At 41.5% G+C, this 25,787-nt stretch overlaps 1 protein-coding gene across 1 annotated transcript in view; it reads right to left on the bottom strand.

The window, feature by feature from the left end:
* FAT3 (FAT atypical cadherin 3) overlaps positions 1-25,787 on the bottom strand; it is a 394,792-nt gene that overhangs the window by 10,215 nt on the left and 358,790 nt on the right. The window contains exons 21-25 of the mRNA XM_059466196.1: positions 21,865-21,999; positions 20,687-20,844; positions 12,681-13,149; positions 3,362-3,515; positions 1,225-1,880 (exon numbers count right to left, since the gene is read on the bottom strand). Coding sequence (XP_059322179.1) covers positions 1,225-1,880; positions 3,362-3,515; positions 12,681-13,149; positions 20,687-20,844; positions 21,865-21,999 — 1,572 coding nt within the window. The remainder of the gene's footprint in view (positions 1-1,224; positions 1,881-3,361; positions 3,516-12,680; positions 13,150-20,686; positions 20,845-21,864; positions 22,000-25,787) is intronic.

Raw genomic sequence — 25,787 nt, 5'->3', positions numbered from 1 at the left:
CATTCCTTTCAAAAATAGGGCTGGATTGTGCAGTTTTATGTGACAGTTTTGGTTAGGGCTGTGCTGCAATAGAGTTGAAGATCAGAGAATCATAGAACACTTCGAGGTGGAAGGGATCTTAAAGATCATTTGGTTCCAATTTCCCTGCCATGGACTGGGAACCTTTCACTAGACCAGGTTACTCAGAGCCCCAACCAATTCAGCCTTGAATACTTCCAGGGATGGGACATCCATCCCTTCTCTGAGCAACCTTTTTCATTGCCTCACCACCCTCACAATCAAGCATTTCTTCCTAACAGCTAATCCAAACCTACCCTTCTTCAGCTTAAGGCCATTCATCACTACAACAAGCTCTTGTGTCCCTCTCCAGCTTTCTTGTAAGCCCCCTCCAACAGGTACAGGAAGATGCATTAGGAAAAGTCCCTAATAAGAGAAAACACCTTTAAAAACATCATATATGGTGAAGTAAACATCTCCCAGTCCAAATGACATGGTCTGACTTGCAAGGATAGATGATGCAGGGCTGTAACTCTTTCCCAGAAAACTGGTTTTTCCTGCCATGACAGACTATGTGAAATTGGCTTCATCTCCAGTTGAGGAATGGAGGGAGCATTGTGTTATCAGGTGAGGAACCATCACAGCACAAATAGGGTAAACATGGGGATTGCAAATTCCATGATGACTCTGATACTGAAAGCAGAGGGGAATGCAATGGCCTGAGAAGGTGATCCTATATATCAAGCCATACGTGACTTTCTGCTTCACTTCACAGACACTGAAAGTAAGGAATATTAGTTCATTTCTCCCTGATGCAAAACAGGATTGCTTCTTGAAGAAGGTTTAAATATTTTTAACTCCCTTGGGAAACAGCCTGAACCTAACAGAATTTATATTTAAGAATTCTGCCCCAAATTGTTTTTTTCCAATAGAAAGATGATTGCATTATATCACTGAAAAATGCTCAGAGCACTTACTCATATATGCTTTCTCAACAAGGGAAATAAATGCTTTTAGTCATACTCCATGCATAGAAGGAAAGGCATTGTATGCCTGGTTTAATTATAACCTTTCAAAATTAAACCAGATCACTTCTTGCAGAGATTTACCAATTCACATGTGTTAAGCTGGAGCACTAAGAGCACCTGTGCCACTGCACCTGCTGCACCCTGAAGCAACCCTTACCGTGAGCAGGGAAGAATGAGACTGGCCCGCGGTGCTACTTACTTTCTGTGCCAGCATCCCACGTGCTCTTCCTGATGGAGTCACAGTCCGAGCGGCAGGGAGACACAGCAGGCAGGTTTGGAGCCACACTGCACACCACCACCCCCCTCCTGGCTGTCAGTATTCGAGGGGACTCCGGATGAAACGTTGTCATCTCCTGGTGCTCCACACCAAGCCCATCCACTATCTTGTCCAGGTTATTCCGTGAGTCACTCTGGAAGCATGGGGTATAGGCCATTGGCCTCACTGGCACCTGTGGAGGCCCAACCTCCTGGTAGATATTCCTGCTGTCTCCACTGTTCCTGATGTTCTTGAATTGGATGCCATTGCTCTTGTTGAGCAGGGCTGCAGTAGCTGGATCCTGTACGAGCGTGATGTTGTTGCGGGAATAGTTCTTCCTGAAAACTTTCTTGCGAAAAATGATGAAAAGAACAATTAACACAAATATGACAAACAGGACCACGGCTATTCCTATCAGCTCCTCCTTGCCAACGTAGGAATGCCCAGCTTGTATATTGGGGACCACCACGGGGCGCAGACCACAGTATTGACCCACGTAGCCAGGGGTGCAGTTACACAGAAATGAACCAAAGATGTTGACACAGGAGCCACCATTTTCACATTCTTCTCTTTCACACTCATCAATGTCTTCTTCACACCTTAAAAGAAGAAAAGGAAAGTCTCAAGAACATCTAAGAGACAGTCCAGGTTGTGCATGATGCCTTATCTTGTCAAAGTGGTGCCATTGGTTAACACCTTCTGGTACTTTGCAAATGATCATATTATTATCATATTATTTAATGGCATTTAATTTTTTCTACAGCTATTCCATGGGTTTTTTAAAGACAATAAAATGGAAATATCCAGGAGGAAATATGAGTTTAAAGTATCTGATAGATATCAAGAAGGAAATAATGCATCTGATAGGAAAAGGCACCTTGACCCTAATGAGGCTTACTGAATGCAATAGAGAATCTGCTTTTTTTATGCTGTTTTTGAACTACCCTGTGGGTTTCAATACAAAATATTAGAGGGGGATTGAAGGAGAAGATAGTTGAGAAAAAATATAGTAAAAAACTCAGAATATTTATTGAAGAGAGAGGAGAGGAGAGGAGAGGAGAGGAGAGGAGAGGAGAGGAGAGGAGAGGAGAGGAGAGGAGAGGAGAGGAGAGGAGAGGAGAGGAGAGGAGAGGAGAGGAGAGGAGAGGAGAGGAGAGGAGAGGAGAGGAGAGGAGAGGAGAGGAGAGGAGAGGAGAGGAGAGGAGAGGAGAGGAGAGGTGAGGAGAGGAGAGGTGAGGAGAGGAGAGGAGAGGAGAGGAGAGGAGAGGAGAGGAGAGGAGAGGAGAGGAGAGGAGAGAAGAGAAGAGAAGAGAAGAGAAGAGAAGAGAAGAGAAGAGAAGAGAAGAGAAGAGAAGAGAAGAGAAGAGAAGAGAAGAGAAGAGAAGAGAAGAGAAGAGAAGAGAAGAGAAGAGAAGAGAGAGAGAGAAGAGAAGAGAAGAGAAGAGAAGAGAAGATATACTGACTATGTAAAATTTTTTAGGTCAGGAGATAAAATAAACAAATATTAGAGGTGGGGGGAAAAAAGGAACAGGAACCATAAAGAGAGGGGAGAATTGGAAAAAATAAGACATAGCAAAATGCAGAGGAAAAAGTACAAACAGTAGACAAACCAGATAAGGGAAAAGCATGTTGATGGGCAGGACAGGATTTTCTATGTCTACACCAAGTTTATGATCAAGGCAAGGATTTAAGAAAATGACTGTAATAAATTAACCTTTTATGTCAGGGTTAAGGTGACTAAATAATTGATCCCTTTTCAAAACAAAGATTACATAGCTGCTTCCACAGGTTTTACAAGATTGTTCAAAAAGCTGGCAACAGACAGGTGTATCTCAGAGAAAACTGTCTTGAGATAATATCCTGAATCAAAGCTTAGGAGGGTAAGTTAGAAAAAACATTTCTGAGCATGCAAGTCTCAGGGATTTCTCAGCTGTCATTAGCTCTGACTTGGAATAAGTGCTAAGGTTGTGGTTATTTTCTGTGAGGTGAATCATAGCTTTTGGGTACAAAATGCCTGATCAAAAAGCCCACCATCACTGAGTCAAAATCTCCCATTGCCCACCTGGGGAGGGACACTTACGTTACTCCTGTCAGGCCATTTTTGCAGTTGCAGATGAAAGCATTGCCGATGGGATCACATGAGCCTCCATTCCGGCAAGGATTTGGGAAGCAGGCTGTGATCTCTGACTCACAATTCCTTCCTGTAAACTGGGAGAGGCAATTGCAATGGTACCCTGGGAGGTGAGGGACAGAGAGACGGAAATTAGACTCCTACCACTGAGTCTATCTAAAAGTGACAGGATCCATTTGGGTGCTTTACACTGAAAAATAAATTGTACTGTGGGGGCAAGGGGATGTTCACACTCATTCTGGTCTGTCCATGTGGCCCACAACTAATGCTAGTCAAGAGTTTGTCTATCTGAGATGCCCAGGCAACCAGAGCTCATGTCTACAACCAGAGGCTGCAGCCCAGACCATCCTAATCATCATGATTCAGGTAAGAATAAATGTCATTTGTGAACACCTTTCAAGAAGGGTATTTCAGGAAATACATTAATGTTTGCTGATAGAGGCAATCTACTCTCCTTTTGAGGCTTCGTCGATGTACAAATACATCAGCTGAGAGCTTTTCCATCTCTGCCCTTTAAAGGAGCAACAGAATGGGGATGTGACAGTAATAAAACACCAGTTTTATAAAGTGCATCATCAAGGCACAAACTATAAACTTCAAAATACCAGCTGACCTGGGCAATACCAGCCCTAATCAGAGCTGATTATGTTCAGTACTAGTGTGCTATCAAATTCTGATTAATCACTCACATCAATTCATCAGGCATAACAACATTCATGTGGAGGGGGACTCTGTTGGGGATTGAAGTCCCATTTCTATGTTTTTTGCCAACACAGGGGCAACACCAGAATTAAAAAAAAGAGAGGTTTTAAACACATCAGTTCACCCTGCCAAGTATCAAATGACAAATATATTTTTTCTTTTTCTGCGCTTGTGAGTTCATATGGCTCAGTGCCATTAATAAAAGCTTTATTTAAGGTCACAAGGAAATCCAGTAAGGTAGTGCATCTCCTAAAGTTGTGAACTGGATATGGAAATCTGACGCCTTTTTTGCTGGAAAAGAGCATGGAACATGTAGGCTGTGAAAGCCATGAGATGGCTAAGAAGTGGAAGACTCCTAAGTTAGAGCTGTTGAGCCAGCAAAATTTTCCTGGACATCTGTAAAAAAACTTGGGCTGATCTTTTAAAAAGTTCCTTATATAATCCAAATGTCCTAAACAGATGTGTAGGCAAGGTTCAAGCTCCAGTTATGGGGTTTACATACCTACTGAATATAGCATATTAAGCAACTAAAACAAGGAAACTTCCTGCCATTAATACAGCTGCAGTTAGAGCTGAAATGGTTGAGTGCAACTCAATTCAGTGTCAAAATTACTGGCAATCAAGCTGATGTGGTGGAAATATCATCTCTCAGTGGTGAGCCTTTTAAATGTATTTTTAAAAACTTTCTATATCTATACATCTGGAAAAAACCACAAATACTTGTTTTAAAAGTTCTTCTTTCTGCAAATATGGCAGGAATATCCAGCACAGTTACAAGGAAAAGAATTTCATGGAAACGGTATGGAAAAACCCAGCGGAGGCATAAGAAAAAAGCAATTCTGCATCAAGACTCCCACATCTTTTATGTCCTATACGGTTCAATTCGCCTTGTTCAGCTACTCTAATTGAATTCTTTCATGAGGACAGGCTTTTGAGAATAAACTTGGAACCAGACTTGCTGGCATACTCAGTCAAGAGTCCAACACTATTTAACTGAAGATAAATGAAACAGATACTCAAATATCATGCTGTTTCATTGTCCTGCTACAAGAAGGGAGACAGACACACTGATCTCTCCAAGGTTACAGAGTCAAGAAGATAAATTATTCAACTTCTGGGCTTCCCAAAAAGCATGCTTAGTAAGCATCAGCAAGATGGGCTTATTTCTTTTTGTGTCTTAAAAATATCTCACTCAGACAATGCGAACATTTTTCTGTACCTATAGTGATCTGTGTCTGAAGAACTACAAACCTGTGACTGTAGGTAGAATTCACGGCATGAATAAATAAGGCTGTTTCAGCACTTCCTTTTTATGACTGAACAGTGACATCTATAGTTCAAAAATTTACACTAATGTTTTGTATGTTTTTTACAGACTCAATGAGTTTAAGCAAAAGGAGAATGTTCAATTAAAATATAAACCACTTCATTCATAATCAGTTGTGCTGCCTTATGTAACAGCAGAATATATATGTTATTCTATTTGTTATCTGATATTTTATGAATATCCATAGCTCTAAAGTGATGTTAAAAGCCAAGTTTCTGCTGTTTTTAACCAAGTTTTCAGGTGCCAATCATTTGTAAGACAAAGGCCTTGAATCACTTTCTTTTCATGTCTTTTCATGTTTGTTTCAGCTAAGCTCTAAGTCCTGTAATATAATCTGTTTACATTTGTTCATTATAGAAAACTTGAAGACTATTGATCTGATTAAAAAAAAAAAAATTACCACCAACTTTAAAAGAAACATGGAATGCATTTTATACTAAGAGATGAAACTGAATTACCAGATGGGTCAGAGCCCTGCTCAGCAGTGTAAGAACAGGACCAAAATAAAAATCTGCTTCTGAAAGCCCACATTTTTCACACAATTTGATTTAATGATTGTGGAACACACATCAGATATTAGAAGACTGCAATATTCACTATGGATTCTAAGTCTAAGGATCAAAGTTAGAAATCAAGAAGGCACTAAAACAAAGCAGTATTGAGTTACCATATTTATCACTGGTGTTTCCTCTCGTTGGATTGACTGCCATACACCCGCCAAGTCCAATCCACTGGCAACAGGCACAGAACTTTTCTGTGACACACATGCTCAGAGCTGCAGAGCACTCACCTGGGAGGTCTCCAACACAGCAAAGCATATGTCAAAATTCATGGAGTAGGGAAGAGGAGAGCTGATATGATGGCTCAGTAGACAGCATATAGCACTCAGCCAGAAGACCTGCCAGACCTTTAATCCTTCTCCAAACCTCCCAGCAGAGGCTGTAATTTCGTGGGCTACTGAATATTTTAGCCACATGGCTGTGGACAAAGGCAAATTGTGAAGAAAACCCCTCTGGTTGGGAGTACATCTTGGGTCCAATAAAGGCTTTTTATTATACTTTTAACATCCTGCTACTGTACCATTCATTTCTTCCCTCTGGTTTAGAACAAGAATAACAAGCAAATTTCTCACATTCAAGGATGAGAAAAGGCTCAGCATCCTGTCCTCTCAGCAAGGGATGAAAAATCTCTTTTAAACAATGTGGGGCTTGATCCCGTTCACAATGAAAACACTGAAGTTTTGGAAATTCATCAGCGTTTAAGATCATACAGTCCATCTGAGCTAATTCCACAAGGAATGAGTATTTAATTCCTAGAAATGTTGATCTGCATTCTCCAAGGCAGCAAATTTTGTGATTTCACCACAGTGTTTCTTCAGAGGGATTCAGTGGAAAAAGGAAGCTCAGGAAAACACCTCTGAAAAGCTTTAGGTTGGGACCACAACATTCTCAGCATGTGCCATAGCAGCATGTACCCAATAGCTGACCTAAGACCAACAAGAAGCTATGAACCACAATAGGGCCTTTTTAGGCTGTATCTATGCTAACAAGTCCTGCAGAGCAGCAGCAGTGGCTCTGTGGAGCCAAACAGCTGGTGCTGAGGAGCCACACTGTGTGCAGCTCAGGGCTTTGGGACCAGCTGTCCTCCAGTTCAGCCTGGTCCTGCCCTCCCAGACCTTGCCTCTCCAGTGGGAAGTGAAGCCCAGGGAGAGATGATGATCAGAAGATTTGCATCAAATATCATTCATGACCTGAAACATTATGTATGCATAGGTCTACACACTGTCTTGGGCTTACTGGTTGTTTTATAAGGCTTCTCTCATGCTCCTTCATCAATCTGAGTCCCGTCTGCATAGTTAAATCTCATCTCCTCCCTGTGACTCAAACAGCTGCTCTTACTGCTCCCTTGGTGTGTCCCTACCTAGAGGAAGAGGTGTTTTACACCCCAGACCTCACTGAAGAGCAACCTGCAGTGAGACAGGACACTACCCAGGCTCCCTGCCTACACCTGTGTTTGCCTGGCACTTGAGAAGCAGAGGGCAGCGGCACAAGGCAGGCACGGTGCCATCAGCAGATGGGGTGTTGTTATGTAGTGAACATCTCTGCTGGTAGCATTCCCAGCCTGAGCATCTGAATGTCTGTCTATCCCAAGGTTTACTTGGCTTTATTAAAGAGGATGCTCCGAACTGCTGCCAATTTTTTATTTTTTTTTAACACGTGTATGCTCCTGTTTCTATCTATCCCATGCAAGACAGGCTGGCTTTTATCTGTTAATGTGCTTTGGCTTTTCCATTTGTTTCTCTGTATAGTTTCTCTCCCTGCTGTGCAGCGAAACCTGACAAACTCAATGTCCAGAAATTGCCCTGCCCAGGACATTGACCACTGTGTTACACACCAAGTTAACTGGTAAGAACTACTGAAGGTGAAGAGGACCTCTCCCAGCATTTGTATTTTGGTAGGTCTATAGTCAAACCAGGCCACCTTCAAGTACTGTGTGTTCAGCCATCCACAGTCCTGCCAGCCTGGATTTAACTTATCTGTCTTCAAGGAGATCATTGCCTCTTGCCACTTGCTGGTATGAAAATGAACCTCAGTCTTTGCTGAACCAGTGCTATGAGAAGATTGACATGCATATACTTTTAAAGTGAGAATTCAAGAACAGATGCCTATATTCACTACATATTAAAAACATTAAGCACCCCTAGAATTTCTAAAAAAGCTTAAAAAAAATAACTGAAGTGCATTTGGTATACTCACATCACAGTATGCTGGGTTGTTTACATGTGTGAAAAAGCAAGATCAAGAACATTAATAAGACCAAGTCAGTTCTGTGGTATTATTGCACTAATTTTTCCCTTATTTCTTTTTTATGAATTACCTGATCCTCAAAACCAGCCGTGAGTAATGTCGCCAACAACATTTAAAGCACGTGTTAAACCCACCACCCAAGCGCTATGTTGCATTCTCCTCCCTTTGGATTTTAGCTCTGTTCATGAAAAAAAAAAAAAAATTGAAGAAAAGTGGAAAGTGGGGAAAGCAAAATGACTTTATGTCCCCACACTCTGCCCACAGTCCTTGACTCAGTAAATATTTCCGCTCAAATGCTTCATATGTTCAAGTAAAATCGTAAAATCGCCTACTCATAGAAGCCATTTACTTTAATCAAAGCCAGATGTATACAGGACTGATCAAATTAAAAGGAAGTAACTATACTTATAATTGCAGGCTTTACAAGCATGAGGTTTCTCTCTGTGGCTGAGAACCTTGGTGCAGTCTTTGCATGTGATTACAGTAAAGCTTTCTATTGCTGAGATTGCTCATACTGTTACTCATGCAGATAAACATACATTTACTATTGGCAGCCCTGCAAGTGCCACACTATTATTAAGGTTGTGTGACATTTCCCATTTTAAGACCTCATATTCAGCATCTTATAGCTTAACCACACTTTAAATACTTGGTTGAATTTTCTTGGGAAATTTCAGTTCAAAGAGCCAAGCTGTTTCTGAAAGTCATGTTGTTCGTCAGGTTTCAAAATGCTAACTTCCTTTAAAAATAGATTTACTGACCCATACTTATGGATAGGGACTGAAAAGTCTGGCAGAATGTGGCCTGTACTTCAGGGCTGTGGTTTCCACTGTCTCCCAAGAAAATTGTCCTGAGTATGTCTCTTTCTGCTAGGAGTCTCCTGAGCTGTCAGATCCAGTGAGTGCTCATCCCCCTCTGCCAGCCCCTATTTAGGCATGCACTGGATCTGCCCATGGGGTCTCTGGACACACAGTCTCCCCTCTTGTACCACTGACATCACTTGGCCAACACTGTTGCCTGAGAGCAAGCAGAGATTCATGCCCTGGTCACTTTCTGCTGGCTCAGAAACCAGAGTCTGAAAGCAGAGAGGCTTTTATGTACTCTTGGAGTTCCCATCTGAGCTGTCTGTGCAGGCTGAGATCCCCGTTCTGCTCTATTCCATATGCAGAGAGGTCAGGCAGAAAGAGGCACTGTGGGTCAGCTTAGCCCTGTGCCAGCCCTGCCTGGGGGCAACACCTCTGTGGTCAGTCCTGAGCTCTGTGCAGCCCAGGCACAGCCCTGCCCTGCGCCAGGAGCTGGGAGTGTGTCCATCCATACCCTAACAGCAGCAGCATGGACACACTCCCAGTGCATACAGAGCACTTCCCCAAACAGGGCCATGGGATATCCCTATTCCCAACCACAGGATGAAGTGAAAGGCAATTGAGGCAGCTTTTTAATAATGGTGAACAGGGTAGTAGGCATTCCTACTGAAAGGAAGATCTCAGGAACAGAGACAGAATAGAGAATCTTAGATTCTCTATAACAGGAACACTGTTATGGAGGTTTGCGTCGTAGATGCTCAAATTATGCAAATGATATGCAAATTAGACATGGCCTCTTTGACTTCTGGTATGTAGCCAGCAACTCTTTCATGTTATAATGTTGGGTAACCTTTGCTTGACTGTTTTTTTCTTAAGTTAGCTATAGATCTCAGCTTTCTTTCTCTCTCTCCTAATTTTCTTGTAAAGCCCAGTGGGTTGTCCATAACTACAAGGATGCTAACAGTATATGAAATCTGCTTTGTAAAATTTGAACTAGAGGGTTTATTTATTTAAAAAAAAATCTTAAAATACTCTCTGTTTAGGAAAAGGAACATTATTTTCCAAAAACTGACAAAGAAAGATAATATCATAGAAAATATTAGTCAAGAGATCCTGCAGCTACTGAATGCCCTGTGATTGGGAAAAGGACCTTTGCATGGTATATTTTTGCATTCTTACCCTCACCACAAAAGAAAAAAGCTGCCATTTTCATTCTTAAGAAAATTCTTTAAAAAATGAAGTCTTCTATTTTTTTTTTTCTTTTTTAAATGGAAGTCAGCTGCTAACATCCATGTCAGCAAGTGCAATGGTTGACGGTTCTTAAAAGCACATTGCAATTTGTGGCTCTGCTACTAGGACTTGCAATGCTGATGTGCTCTTGTGCTATTAGAATTTAATTATGTGGATTTTCAGCATATGGAGGACACTAACAGCAGAACTGCTTTGCCTAGTGGAAGCAAAAATGCCCATGCCCTCTCCTTAAGGGCTGGGCTGTAGAACCACCGACATCCAGTCAGGGCCCATTGCACTGGAATTATGGCTTTATAACAATCCTTTATTTACACACACTGCTGAGACAGTAAAAACAGCAAACAGATTTTTTGACGGCAGGCAGCCAAAACATCCCTGCAGGGCACATGCCCCTCGCCGAGGCAGGAACACAGGCAAGTTAAATCAGTTCTGTGCCTGCTTTCTAGCAGCGAATTTTGTTGATGTGAAAATGGTATTTGCCATTCCAGTAATAAGATGAGTCCAAACTTCAGGGCCGCTTGTTTCTCCCTTACCCCGTGTCTCCCCTCAGTTTGAGTTGGCATGCACACGGTGCTGGGAAAAAAAGAATTACTGTAAGGAGTTCTGTTAGAAAGGTTTCAATTTACTCATCATTAAATTGCTGAGCAATACGGTAAATAGACTCAAATAAAATCAATAGAAGGAACTGTTCTCATGCTTCCTAGGATGTGAGGCGAATGGTTAACCTCATTTCTTAAGCAGGGACTCTGAATCAAAGCCAACATACAGACATTCCTGTAAATACTACAGCCATATTTCATAGGAATTTCAAAAATCATGCTTAGCAATTCTTCCAGTGGCTGCAGCATCCTTCTGTCTCAGAATTATTTTCTTTTGCCCTTTTTATGCAGCCCTCCTTTTCTCTCCTTCCCTTGGTAAATAAAGACCCTAAAGGACAAACACACACACAGCAACTTTTCTCCTCATGTCCCACAACACATCTTGAATTGCCAGGGCTGTGCTTCATTCCTTCTAACTGTCCTCCCATTTCTTTCCATCAACAGCACAGCTGACAGCATCCCTGACGCATCATGGGAGAAGAGGTGGCTGAATCAAAACCAAAGACCCAGAGGGGAAGCTAGCTGAGACAGCCCAGCATGGACAAATCCACATTTTCAGGACTTACTTTATAGGAGTGGGGCTATTCAACTGAGAAAATTATCACGGTTTTGCCCAGATCTCACCACATGTAGGTCTTGAACTGATCTGAAGTTTAGGCCTAAAAACTCTGTGTGGTGGAGGGGAGTCAGAAAGGAAATATGCAAGTCAGGCTTAAACTAATGAAAACCAGAAATAATAACTATGGGTGCAAGGGAATTGCATGGACACATTAAAGCAGAAAGCCCTGGGACAGTGGTTAAATGCTCCATAAAATAAGAGTTTACGCGGGAACTTCCCTACAGAGCCATGACCAAAACTCACTGAAAGTAAGTGGATGGAAAGCTCTGAACTTTCAGAAAACTCTCTGTTGAGCAACCTCCTTTTCAGAGGAAGTTTTATTCTGCCAGAAAAGGTGTGCAATGCTGTGTGCTACTACAGTATGGGGAATTGGAAGGGAAACTCCTACACTGCAGAAAGAGAACTGCCTGAGAGGCAATGTTATACATGTGGGCCATTTGCTTTTCTCCTGCTAACACGCTGACTGTTCTGGTAACTGGTGCACTGCAGTAAGTCACTGGTATCAAATGACACAAACCACCACATAACTACTGGATAGGAATCTCCACCACAAGCACAGTCTAAATCAATGCCCTATAAAATTTGGATAATATTACTTAGACCTTAGAGCACTCAGGCCTCCGAGAAAACTGTAAAATACAGTTCAGGGGGTTTATAATGGGCCCAACTTGCTATTTTCCATGCAGACATGTAATGAAATAACTCACTTCCAAAAGGACGAAGGTGTTTGAGGGCAGCTCAGTAATTATTTGTGACAGCTTTGGAAACAGAGTAAGGCAACACTGCTGTTACATCTGTGATGGACATTTCAAATCACCATCTTTGTGTACAGCCCTCAATGCTGTAAGGATGCTGTAAATGGATTCTGAAAAATCCAGCTGAACATTACAGTAATTGTAATTCTATTGGTTTCTATAGAAATAGGATTATACTAACAGCCAATAAATCAATTTCCTCCTGGAACACTAATGCAGTAAGAAGGGGCACCATTTCACTGTTATTTATAGAGCAAACAGCTTTTACCCAATTTGCAATACCTATCAGAGTTTTATAGAGTTCATGAGATTTTTCAAGCATGTTGCTGCATAAAGCCATCTCTGGCAATAAATTACAGAGGAAAACGGGGAGGGGGAAGCCCATAAAGTAATGAAAGCATTTACCACCAGATGGCACGGCAGTACAGGTGCCGCCGTTCTGGCAGGGGTGTCTCTCACAGGCATCGGGATACAGGACGCAGCCCAGCTTCAATTCCGTCAGGCCGACCACTTCTGCGAAGCTGCTGCGCTTGTTCTGGAGGGGCAGCTCGTTGTTGTTTAGGACCACCGAGTCCAGGCAGCCCTGGAAGCCGCTCAGGACCTGCGTTGTCCTCTTGTCAGTCAGGCTGCGGACGTTATCCACCTGGACCTGGGCGCCGAAGTAGACGGAGCTATCCGTGCTGAGCGTCTGGAAGTAGAGGGGGGCCTTGCGGCGCTCCACGTAGCTGTCGTCCAGGGTTAGGCTGGTGAAATTGCGGTTCAGCTCCAGGAAGACAGAATGCCAGCTTCCATCGTTAACGGCCCTTCCAGAAATTCCCAGGATTCCTGGACCACTCCCGCAATCCAACTGGAACCAGAGTTTGCCATCGACGATCTGCAGGAGGAAAACAGAAATCAAACCGCTTCAGGCGCTCAGCTGTCTCATAATACGCTCTCACAGAGAAAATGGAAGCACAGAGAACTTCTAGACTGTCTCTGCACGCTGTTAAAGCTGCTCTCCTACATGACACTAAAAGAGCAAAAAGCTGTGCCTTTATCATGAGCAAAAAAATATAAGGTGGAAAATATCAGCTTACTTTGAATTTGCCTGAAGTCAATTACTGCAGGAAAACTAAAAATACAGAAAATCATATGGGTGCAGAACACAGGTGAAAACTGGGATAATTTATGTTTTGTACTGAACAGGATATGGACTCGAGGACCCTTGTTCTGCTCTTGGCTCTGCTGTTGAGCAGCTGTGTCTCTCTCAGCAAGTCTGAGAGCTGTGATTCTGCTTCCACTGGCTGATGTTATCAAAAGGACGGTCAGGGCACAGGATCACCTCTTAGTGTTTGAGAGGCTTGTGGCAAAGCCAAGGGCCACACTTTCAGCTGGTGATGTTAGGTATTCTGCTCATGCAGACAATCCTGTGCTTCTGTAACTTCAAGGAGCATCTCAACAAGGTGTGGATTTTCCCTTAAGCATCATAAGTTTACTATCACTAATTACAACAGTAAGATACTAGTTGACCAAAAGTTAGTTATTTCCCAAAGATGCAACACAACCTGCTCTGTGCATACCTCACAGATGGCATAAGATGCATCTTGATTTTCTTTCTTTCCTAATATTTATGCAGGACTCATGGATTTAGAGAGTTTGCAGGGGATTTCTCACTCTCCCTCCTGTCCCTCACTCATCCCAAGTCCTCGTAAAGAGTAAATCTGTGCTATCCTGCTGGGGCAGGCAAAGTGCAGAATGAGGGAATGGATATGAAGTTCTGCTTTCCTGATTAGCAGTTTACCCCAAGATTCTAGGCTTCTCTAACAGATGGCATATAAATTTAAAATGGCTGACAAGGTTGGAAATAATGTCTTATGGCACATTAATTGGATTCAAGTTCTCTGAAAGCCCTTCCAAGTATTTTACCTTTATGTCATGCTCTAGGAAGTATTTATTTCTGCAAACCCCATTTCAAGACAGTTCTGTCCCATTATTTATCCCCCTGAAAAGTTCAGGTGCTGTGTCATTTTTCATCCTTCCAGGCAGCTCACATGGTCCTCTCACTGGTGTATCTGTTACAGAGACTGACTGCTCCCCCCAGTGAGAGCAGAGTTTCCACAGATGTCAATGCAAGGACCCCATAGAGCTTTGGTGGCCTGCTGAACTGGAATGGAAAATGCAGATGTGAGGATGCTGCAGTGTCCATCTGCCTTTGGCCATTTCTAGCATGAACAGTCATGTTAGTGAAGACATCCCTTGGCATGTGACTGTGTGCTCAAACTCTTCTCAGACAGTTTCCCTGATGTGGCTTGAAGGTAAACTGGGAAGTTTTAATGTACAGGAGCAGACCGTGTTGTCTGCCATTATCAGCATTTTATGTTCTCAGAGGTTGAGAAAACTACCAGGAGAAAAGCTAAAGGCAAAATCTTGACATCTGTAGATCTCTGGATTTCCTTCTCATTTGCAAATCCTTTGTTTCTTGACTGGCTGACTCTGAACTGGAGCTCAAGCCAAAACACACTGGGCAATCGGGATAAAACCACACCAATCCTCTGCTCGGTGACTGCTTGGCAGCATGGACACAGAGGTGCCAAGCATGGGGCAAGCTCCTCACAGATGCCAGCTGCCCACCTATTCTGCATGGTATGAGGGGGCGTAGAGGAATGAATACACGTAGCAGGAGCCAAGGGACGGAACTAGAATTAGCCCCTGCTAAAAAAACGGCTGTTTTGCAGTCCCTGATCTGTAGGATGTAATGAAACTGAGAAGAAATCAAATCTATGACTGTAATACATGCTCAAGGGATGGATGTTGCTTGATACTCCTACAGCTCAATCAAATAAGGCTAATGGATGTATAGAATAATGAGTCTGGATCATTCTTCATTAAGAAACATTTTCTTAAAGGACTCAAAACTCAGATGTAAACAGTTTCTGTAGATTGAAATTGGGTCTGTTAAAGCATATTCTCAGGAGGAATCTTGGTAAACAAGATGTCCTGATAAACAGAATTTTTTCTCTCCTGAGATGGAGTATTAGTTTCTTTCCTCCCTGTGCAACAAAACAGTCCATAAACATTGAAGGTGCTGCTCAAAAAGTGTGGTCTGTCTCACCAGGAATACAAATCAAACAGAAAAATGCATGCCAATATATTACACTTTGAAAAACAGCCATCACTGGATAAGCAGATAAACTTGCTGCTTACTTAAACGGCTCTTTCCTATGGAAACTCTTCTACTGATTGCGTATAATATACATATACCTCCCCTATGACTACTTATGCCCTGAAGGACCTACTGCCTGCATGTCTATTACTCTTACTCACAGAATATGTTTTTCCAATTATCTTTATAAATACAACACCACATTTAAGCACCTGGGATAAATATTACACCATTTGTATACAGGAAACTATGATCTAAAAGATTTGCCATTAAAATATGTTTTATACATCTTTCTCATCCACTTTTATTTGTCTTTACCCAGCAGATGATCTGACATGCACAGTAAATATATATTGTCTGAAGGGTTAAGTTTCCTTCCTGTTATTGAAGAAACACGAGTAACCTCTAACTAGAGTGAAAGATGGAAAGGATGGTCTGATGCTTACAGTACTAGCCTAAGACATGACAGATCTGCATGGGAACCCACACTCTGCAACATTCTTCCTCTGAGATCTCAGGCAAGCCATTAGTTTCAGGTCTCCATCAGTAAAAAAAGGGGTAACGTCATTTCCCTACCTCACACCACTGCTTTACAGATACATACATTAAAGTCTCTGTGACATGCCCAGATACCCCTAGCAATGGGACCATAAAAGCACCTCCATTAATCAGATGGTCATGGGCCTTGCTGTAGAGGAGCTAGGAGGAAGTATTTGTCCCCTGATGGACCTCGAGGACGAGTAGGGAGAGCAGGAAGAGCTGGCAAGGAGCAGCTGCTGCAAGGGGCTCCACTCCTGAGTACTCAGCAGCTGGACTGGCCAAGTAGGGAAGAGAAGGTTTTTCCACCTAACAGGTAAAATTGCTCTCCCCACTCCTAAGCACAGAGAATTCAACCATCACTCAGCAATTAAGCCCTGGTGTTCCTGTGATTCCTTGTAGCCACTGAGATGTCAGGGTCACTGCTCAGTCCTCAGAGGGGGTTCTTTGATTATAGCCTGGACCAAGAAAAGCTGAACTTCAAGCTAACTGAGGGACATTCAAGGAACAAATATGGGCATCCAATGAAAACCAAGGCTCTTGTCCAGGCTCAGCAATTATCCAGACAATAACCTCAGTGGCATGGTTGGTCTAGTTGAGAGCTGATAGCGTCACACTGTCAGTCCAGCACTGAATGTGTGCTATTGCTTTTTTCATCCATCTCTGTAGTGCAACACTGCAGAAAGCCTGAGTTACTCTATATCACAGCAGAGACATGCAAACTTTGCAACCCCTCACCAGTGCAGCCCATGGCACCAGCAGAGACTCTCTGCACCATAAAAGCAGAGAGATACTGCTTCATCCTAGCTGGGCAGAAAATTCCCAAAAAGCTTCCACTTCCCAGAGCTTTCTAGACTCAGGGTTTAGTTAATCTCAGTTATAACAATTATGACAGGGAGGTTAGTGTACACTTAAGCATATATGCCACAAGATCTCACCTGTAGAGAAGTTAAAAGAACAGTGAAGACTCCAAAAGCCGATGCAATCTGTTACATTTCAATAATTTCATTCAACGGGCAGAATGGAGCCAAACACATACTGTAAATTATATTAGAATATTAGTCTGGCTAAGATGTTTGGCTAACATCCATATTTGTGTATGTATCAACATAGGTAATAAAATGATCAAATGGTTCTTCTGAGACCACCTCCAGCTCACACAGTCCATCTGCAGTCAAACACCATGGATACATACAGCGTGCTGCCTCCTAATCTATCTGGGGAAATATTTCGTTAGCCGAATTGCATTTCAGGTTCGTTTGTGTAAAACGGTGTATTTAATTAAAACATTACACGTTTCAACTCCAGCTACAACTGGGATCATATCCAAACTTCAGCCCTATCCAGCACAGGCCATGCAGCAGTAATGCATTAAAATGTGTAATACACACTTAGCTAAGCCACACAAAGTTTCACATTAACTGCCTGGACCAAAGAACATATGCTTGCCCTTCACTGTTTAGCCACTATATTTATGGCATGATGGGAAAGTCTTTCTTTACCTATTTGTAATCCTTTAAATTTCACAAAACAAGATGAATCTCCATTATATTCCTTGGGGGGGAAAAAAAAGGAACTCTCTTCTGCTATGGCCTAGTAATGCTTTAGATGGTTAAATCTTACTTTTCTGAGTTAGCTGCTACATAGGTAAAAAGGAAAGAGTGGTACAGGTTTTGGGACATGCAATCTTTCCAAAGGAAAGGGAAAAAAAAAGCCAACATTGACCTGCATCTCAATTTGCTTCAATTGCCTTATAAGTAAGAGAACAGAAAAAACAAAACAAAACAAAACAAAACAAAAAAGGCCAGCCTCTCAAATTCGATGGATGAGTTGCTTTATTTGAAACAGCTGAATAAATAACACCCTTATTTTATTATATCAATAGAGTGTAGCTAGTAAGCTTTCAGCAAAGTAGTAGACAAGCAGTTTGCTCTATGGAATTGATTATTCATCCAGGAAGGACACTGTCTTAAGATTATGAAATATTTCCATCCCTGGAGTTATCACAAATGCATGAGCTTCCAAAATTAAGCTGGTCATTTAAACACCAAAGGCATATTGCAGCATTAATTTTTAAACAGACTGCAATGGCAGAAACTTGCTTCAAAACAATCAATGCCACTCTGTGCCCCAAGAGCACAGGTGTTTCTGCCTGTCCTCCCATGGGCTCATACCTTGTGGGTCTAAATTTCTTCCAACTCTGCCTTTATTTGAAGCTCAGAGATGGTACTGGGCCCTCTGGTGCTAATCCAGCAGATACTTAAGTAGATGCTTAAAATTAAGGTATGTGAATAGTTCCAATTGGTTTCAAATATAGGAAGTTAAGCAAGTGATTAAGTGCTTTGCTGGAGTGATGCCAGAGTGCTCAAAAGAACACAGGATTTCAACCTTTATCCTCTATTTGGAAAGCATCTCCTCATGTTTAATTTAATTGAAAGCAATGCTCAAATGGTAACAACTTCACATTTATGGACCTCTAATTAATCTGCTTAATGGCCTCATTTCTGAGTGCCTCCCTACCTCCCAACATATGTACCTGGTTAAAAAAGCCTTACCTCTGGTTTACAAATGAAAAAATGTGTGTTTAGGAGGTCTAAGCATAACTTCCTTGAAAACACCTGAGTCAGGGGTCCCCAAAGTGCAGTCCATGAGCCATTTGCCATCCCTGAAGAGACCTGACAGGGCCGAATCCCTTGAGCATGATGCCATTTGTCTGTCACAGAGCACGTTTTTTGAGAACTTAGCCTGATATTCCTCGGTTGAAAGACATTCAAAACTAAACTCTGACAATTCCTGATCTTTTAAGTGACACCATTTCTTAAAACTACCTATGCTGAATGTAATGATTTTGTTTCCTTTAAACTCCATGCATGCAGAAGCCTAGTGCCAGACCTGGGAAAAAGACACTGCAAAAGTGAATCCTGCCCCACTGAAAAGCAGAGCATGAGGCTTTGAGAAGGTAATTCCCTATGTCCTCCCCTGATCAATGCACAGGACAAAGCAGAGGCTTTGCATCCATACACAACCATGGACCTCACTCATCAGATATGTGAGGAAGCAGCTGTATGTGAAGCTCTCTACTTTCTCTGTCTTTGTTTCTTAGACTTAGAGAGCAAACCAACTACACATGGAGGCTGCTGACTGAGATTGGAGTACAATAGCCACAGCTCTTGTCACTGCTCCATAAAGTATTATTTTTAACTCAGCACCTTTCAAAGAAAAATAATTAGGTGATTGTGTGAAGTGGGGACTGAAAACATGATTCCTACCTCACGACTACATACTCAATTCAGGTGACTGTAAAGGGCGGTTCTCTTACTGGTTTGGATTTTTTTTTCCCTTTTTTTTTTTTTTTTTTTTTTTTTTCTGATGTGGGTTTTTTGTGTGTGTGAGGTTTTGTTTTAGTTTAATAGTAGTAGCATCAACTTTTCTATTTTGGTGGCATGATTTCCCTGCTTCAGCTGGATATTTTCACTCAGTGGTCTATGACGTGGATATGCTGTGCTCCTTAATGATGAGAGTTTTATACACAAAACTCTAGCAAAATGAATTCTCCTATTACCATTCTAACTCCAATTCAGGCCATCTCTGTATCATCTCCTATTGTTTTCAAGTGGCACCTTCCACCAGGGCCATTTCTTTTTTCCCAGGTATTTTTTGAAATTACCAAATTGCAAACATTACCTACTGACAGATTATAAGAGCAAGCATGATGAGGACTTCAAAGAAGGTCTTCCAACCTGCAGTTTTGCTTGTTTTGTTTTTTTAAACAAAACCACATGCTTGAAAGTTCAAACTGCATTTCTACGTGTCTCAAAGTAGAAGCTGTCTTGTGCAAATCTGAACAATGCTGACAGTTCCTGGTGAATGACAGACAGTACTCTTGCTCATGAAATACTTCTGTCAAACAACTATAAAATTATTTGCTACCCATTAATAACTCATCTAGCCGCTTTAACATTACCTAAGCATTCAGCCAAAAGTACCCTAAAGATTGCAAATACAGACACAAAAGGCTCTGTGCCATTTCTTTCACTGCTGAATTATAGAATGTGGCTGAATTACAAATGTCAATGTTTTCATCTGGTACATTAGAGGCTATAGCAGAAATACTATATGTGCAGGCTCTTGGATGAGCCTAGTACTCCCTCTCCATCCAGCATTTGCCATTCCACAGAAAAAAAAAAAGAATGAAAATGCATGGAAAGCTTATCAACTAAATATTGATTTAGTATCAATCTCCACTGACCCCATGACTCTCTCAAAAAAGAATCTTAATCCACAGAGTGCAGAGATTTTCATATTCAGTAGGAGACACGTTCCAAGCAGTTGGCTCCTGGAATTAGCTCACTAACAGTGAGGGCATATCCTCTAACCACAGACAGGACAGAAGGGAAGAACAGCAATTCCAGCAGGCTTCGTTTTGACTACATAGTCATATAAATGGCCAAATCTTACATCTCGTGCAGACTGGCTCCTGCACACAGACACACATAATGCGCTTATAATGAACAGCGCCCAGTGGGAAATTTTCCAAGTAAAGTACCACTAACAAGCTGCTTTTCTGATCGTTGCTGCTGCTGCTGTTGCTGAAATTGTTTTCCCTGTTAGAATCAGACTTCATCTTCTCCATCTACAGCAGAGATGAGAAAAGCATTCCCAAAATCAAGAGCCAAGAGAAAATAAAGAATTGAGAAAAACAACTGCAGAAAAGATAAGTTATTTTAATTACCTTCAGAATTATACAGGGATTCGCTCTGGTGTACATTATAATCCCGTTGCTTTGCAGGGTTCGCAGTCGGAGAGCCAACTTGAATTCCTCTTTCTTGCTATTTTCAGAAACACGGTATTTAATGTAGCTATTCCCAGCAAAGCTAAGGGAAGTGTGGCCTGAAACAACCATTTTGAAAAGACACATGTGCTTTTAGTGATACATAAAACAATTCCTCAACTGTTAAGTAATTAATGAATTTATAAAGTTTATGAGAATGACTTGGAAGAAGTAAATAAAACTCATTTTTGATGAGAGAAAACAAAGCTGGCATCTTCTACAAAATATTTCTGCATTTCCTTTTTTTAAACTATTTTTCAGGGGATAGAGGAAAGTTCTATTTCTCCATATTTAAAAATAAAAAAAAAGGGGTTTCTCCAAGTATTCAACACTTTTCAGCTTATACACTCCTGGAGGCACCAGTCTTGCCTAACTGATAACAGAGGGAATCAAAGATGACCACACCTGTACATCAGGCAGCTGAGTTATGGGTGTCAAGTTATGTGTGGGCAGATATCAGCCAAAGCCTTGCAATGAGTCCCCTGCAACCACTGCCCAGGACCACAGTTCAGTATCTGCTGTGCTTGCATCAGGCAATCAGCACAAATCCTCTGTCCTGCAGCCTGGCATTCACTGAAGTCAACAGAAAGCTCTGCTTCACTGCCTGTCCACCTGGCTCTTCATATCCCAGGGAACAACACAGATGCAGAGAACTAGCAGATGTCCTCAAACTTTCTTTTTGGGATAGCATAGTGTTTTCATTAATAAAGGCTGGAATTTTGGTCATCTAAATAGTAAGCAGAAGAGTTAATTATAGAGCTTTGCCCATGGGCAGGAAAACATCTGGCATAACATTTTCTAGGAAAAATCCTGTTTTCTCAGCAGCCTGTTTTACTGAGCTGGTATTCGAGCAAGCCAGTGGGAATTTCCAAACAGAAACTGGATCACAGCCTACATACAGCCCCTTAGCCATAAAGACAAGTATTTATAGGGCTTATAACACACACCCCCCAGTGCCCGTGCTGAGATGGGTTAAGCAGTACATTTTCTGTTAACTTCACTGCTGCCTCTGCCTGACAAAATGAGAATGGCAGCACTTTACTGTCCCAGTTTATCCCCCGTTATGGCTGTGAATGCACCTGAACACTCGCCAAGCTTTCCCGGCGGGCACTGGCAGATGAACGGTCTCCGGTTGGCTTCGTAGCCCACACACTGCATGTCCCCTGGGCACGGCTTCTCCACGCACGGATCCGTGGAGCCTGGGCACAGTGCTCCTGCAACAAGGTAAAACACTGTCAGGGATCCACAGTGTACAGCATCATCTGCTGCAACACAAGAGTAATGAAAGACCATTATTGATCGCACACTTCGGTACAAGCAAAAAAAATGGCTTAATAATAATAACAACAACAAAAAAGCCCCAGCAAACCTTCATAGAAAGGAACAGCTTTTGGGCAAGTACACAGCAGAACTGCAATAGTTCTTTTCCAAAGACTGCCCTAAACCCCATGGGAACATATTATAAAAACAAACTATTATGAGCAGTAACTGGTTTATAACTGTGTGTGATAACTCTCAAGCCATTCTTTCTCCCACAAAGCTTCCTGCATGAGGTCTTTAGAAATATGAGTGAAAAAAATTGCTTGAAGCTATGCACTCCTCTTCCCCCAGCACACCCATGAGAAGCAAATCTAAGGAGGTAGAAATGGTCACAGCCCCAAGCCTGCCAGAGTTTAGGAAGCATTTGGACAATGCTCTCAGGAACATGAGGTGATTCTTGGTGGTCCTGTGCAGGGCCAGCAGTTGGACTTCGATGATCCCTGTGGGTCCCTTCCAGTTCAGGATATTCTGTGATTCTAAGCCATGCTTGGGCTACAGTGACACCTGGATTTTTCATTCTCATACTACAGAGGACATGCTGCCAGCTTTACCATACAGCACATGCAAATTTGCCCTCTCTCTATGTTCCTTCTGACATTTCTGAGATCTTACCTCCTATCCAGCTTGCTCAGGCTACCAAAACCTGCAGTCCTTTTTTCTAATCTGCAGGGACAGAACTGTACTGACTTTTAAGTTTGCTTAAAATACTTGAGAGACACAATTATATGTAGCTTTTTCAGACCCCCCTAAATTCTTTACATCTATCATGCTGAGCATGTAAAGGATTTACTATTTAAAGCCTATCGATGTCAAAAGAATTCTTTGCATTTCATGGGGTATAGGTAAAACTTCAATGTAACTTTTCAAAGTGTCTAATTAAATCTGTTTTGATTGCCCTAATCTTAAAAGATTTGTGCACACTGTCTATAATAATACAAAACATGATACAACTATTGCTGCTTAACACATGAATTTTCGGAAGTATGTGACTTCCACAACAGCTAGCCTTTTCTGGGTTGAAATAAGGTACTTGGGAGATGCAGGGTCAGTTTCTACATTTGGGCATCCAGGTATGGAAGTATGAAGACTACTTACGAAAGTAGTCTTCAAGTGCAGAAAAAAAGGCACTCCTGCCCTTGCTTTTGTTGACTTGCAGCCCCAGCATGAATGGAGGCAAAGGCTATTGCTGGGAATGAACAGACAACTTTTCTTTTGTTTATCAAGTTAATTTATTTAAGACATGTAGGTGATGAATTCAATGATAAAAAACACCTTCCTACCTATTGCTTTCTGAATATTGGCAGTTCTTGTATATTGCAGGATCCATATTGTAGGATCCTTATCAGATTCAAAAACTAGTTTATTTTTTGAGCACATTATTTTATTTACAGTTTATAAAGGAAGGAATCAACCTGTCATGGAGTACATCTCCAAAAGTAATGAAAGAAAGAATCTTACTGCTCTCACACTTTTGTACAAGCCAAGCAGGGCTCATAGTAAGCATAGCTGAAATTACCTGACACTGTTAGTATTTTCTGGGAGAAGAAAAATTACTACTGTAGCTTTCAAAGTGGACATGGGCTGACTACAAATATGGCAATTACTGTAAATGTCCTCCTTGATGTACAGCACAGTCAATTTAATGTTTAACATCCTCTCCTCCTTTATCAAACATTTGTTTGAGAGGTCTATGGAGTAAAAGATTTACAGTACTGCTGGTAGCACTGTTAGAAAATGATGCATGGCAATCTTTATTAATCACATTAGTAGGTAACATTAACAGGAGTAACAGCTGCAATACACAGTCACACTTTAGGCCTTATAGAATCAAGAAAAAACTGTCATAGGGTTCTGGACTACAGATTATTATTTTATGTAAATGTAAGATCGGTAGAATTTAACAGAGAATATGATGTTTTCTATACTTTGCTTTGTTTGGCTTTTTTTTTAGAATAAAACTCCTAATTTCTTAGAATTCAATGGCAAGCAACAATTATTTCTGAAATTATAATGGGTTGTAAAAAATTCTACAGGCTGCTTTTTATTTTCGCCTTGGTTGTTTTAGCTATTTTAACTCATTCTTATGTGACAAATACACAGCCTTCTAGTGTCAGCAGAGTATATCTCTTCTTTGAACAAACTTAAACCTTCAGTGAGGTTGCAATTCAAGTGAGCCTCTGTGTAGCTGACAGACATGCCATTTGGACTAAAGCCCCACAGCTCGTCACTGTGCAGCAGAAAGAGACACTGAGATTTCCAAATGTGGCTCTGCAAATTTTCACATCCCCTAACCTATGACTGTATCCTTGACATGAAGCAAAAAAGGAACAGCTTCCTTTGTTATCCACCTCTGCCAGGTTTTTTTTTATCTGATTCAAACTCTGATTTGTACTTTAGAGCCATCCTTTCACATTCAGAAAATATATGGAAAAGATCTAACGTACTCTGTGCAATGGTGGAAAGAACTGTTTATCCTGAACGGCCAAGAATACTCCTTCTGGTAAACTACAAGGAAACCAACTTTTTATTCATCCTGCTGCAGCAGGATTTCATAGCTGTCACAAAACTTTAAAATATTCAGACTTGCTAGAAGTGCTTTATGCCTGTCTGCATGGTTATAAGTACATAAGCCACAAATCTGCATTATTGCATTGCCCCAGCTAACACACATTTTCAGGCTGATTTCACAACTATGAGGAGCAAAATTGTAAAATTGTTCAAGGTTACGTTGTCCACATCAAAGATTTACAGCCTGAGTTTAAATAAAATTATTCTAATGTTGCATTTCCACTCCAAAGAGCAGTCTATTTTCCATCCAATAAAAGATTCAAGAAATATAGGTTCAAATTGATCTTTTTTTTTTTCTAGGCAGGTCCAGACAATCTGCAGCATTCTCTTGAAACTCACATTAGTATTAATAAAAACTGTTCTTTACAAGGTACCACAGAAACACACGAGCTAGCATCAAGCAGTGCGTGGCAGGAAAAGGTGGAATAGACCCACTTGATTTTGACAGATCATCTTCAGTTTAATTCTCTAAAAGAAGATAAAGGTATTTCAATCTTCTAACCAATATACTGAGGCAGAAAACACTGTTCCATTGCAAGAGGAGAGATTTATTTAATTCCTATTCCTTCCAAAAATGAACACTTCTAGGATTGTAAATATATTTTGAAAATTGAGTGCTTCAAGAATTTTAACTTCAGCCTTGTGATATTAAGTGGTTTTCCATCAGCCCAGTCTCCTGAATCTGTATGAGTACTACAAAGACTCTGCTTTTTCACTTATATGAAAAAAGCTTGAAAGGAGGGAGATTCCTGAAAGCTGGAGCTGCAGGAACACAGGGACAAAACCTTCCTTGGACAAAGGTGACATGAAACAGAACACAGCCAGATCTAACCAAGTTATCTGCAGTTCTCTGTTCCCAGCACAGACCTTTTCCTCCAATTTTCCTTGCCAGGAGAATTCCAGGCTCATTAATATGCATGTGTGTGCTTCCTGAAAATGGGAAAAGCACTGTTGTACACATAAGAACCAGGTTGCTGATGCCCAGTCCTTCACAGCATCCAGGACTCTTTCAGAGGCAATGTGTGCTCTGTGGAGCTGAGGCCAAAAATCACCTCTGAAGAACAGTTCCTTTACTATCAGCAGATCCTCACAGTCTATGATTTCCTTCTGTCAA

Source organism: Ammospiza nelsoni, chromosome 2 (genome assembly GCF_027579445.1).
Source record: "Ammospiza nelsoni isolate bAmmNel1 chromosome 2, bAmmNel1.pri, whole genome shotgun sequence".
NCBI lineage: Eukaryota > Metazoa > Chordata > Aves > Passeriformes > Passerellidae > Ammospiza > Ammospiza nelsoni.
Note: the sequence above shows the minus strand (reverse complement) of the source record. Positions and strands in the feature narration are given on the sequence as shown.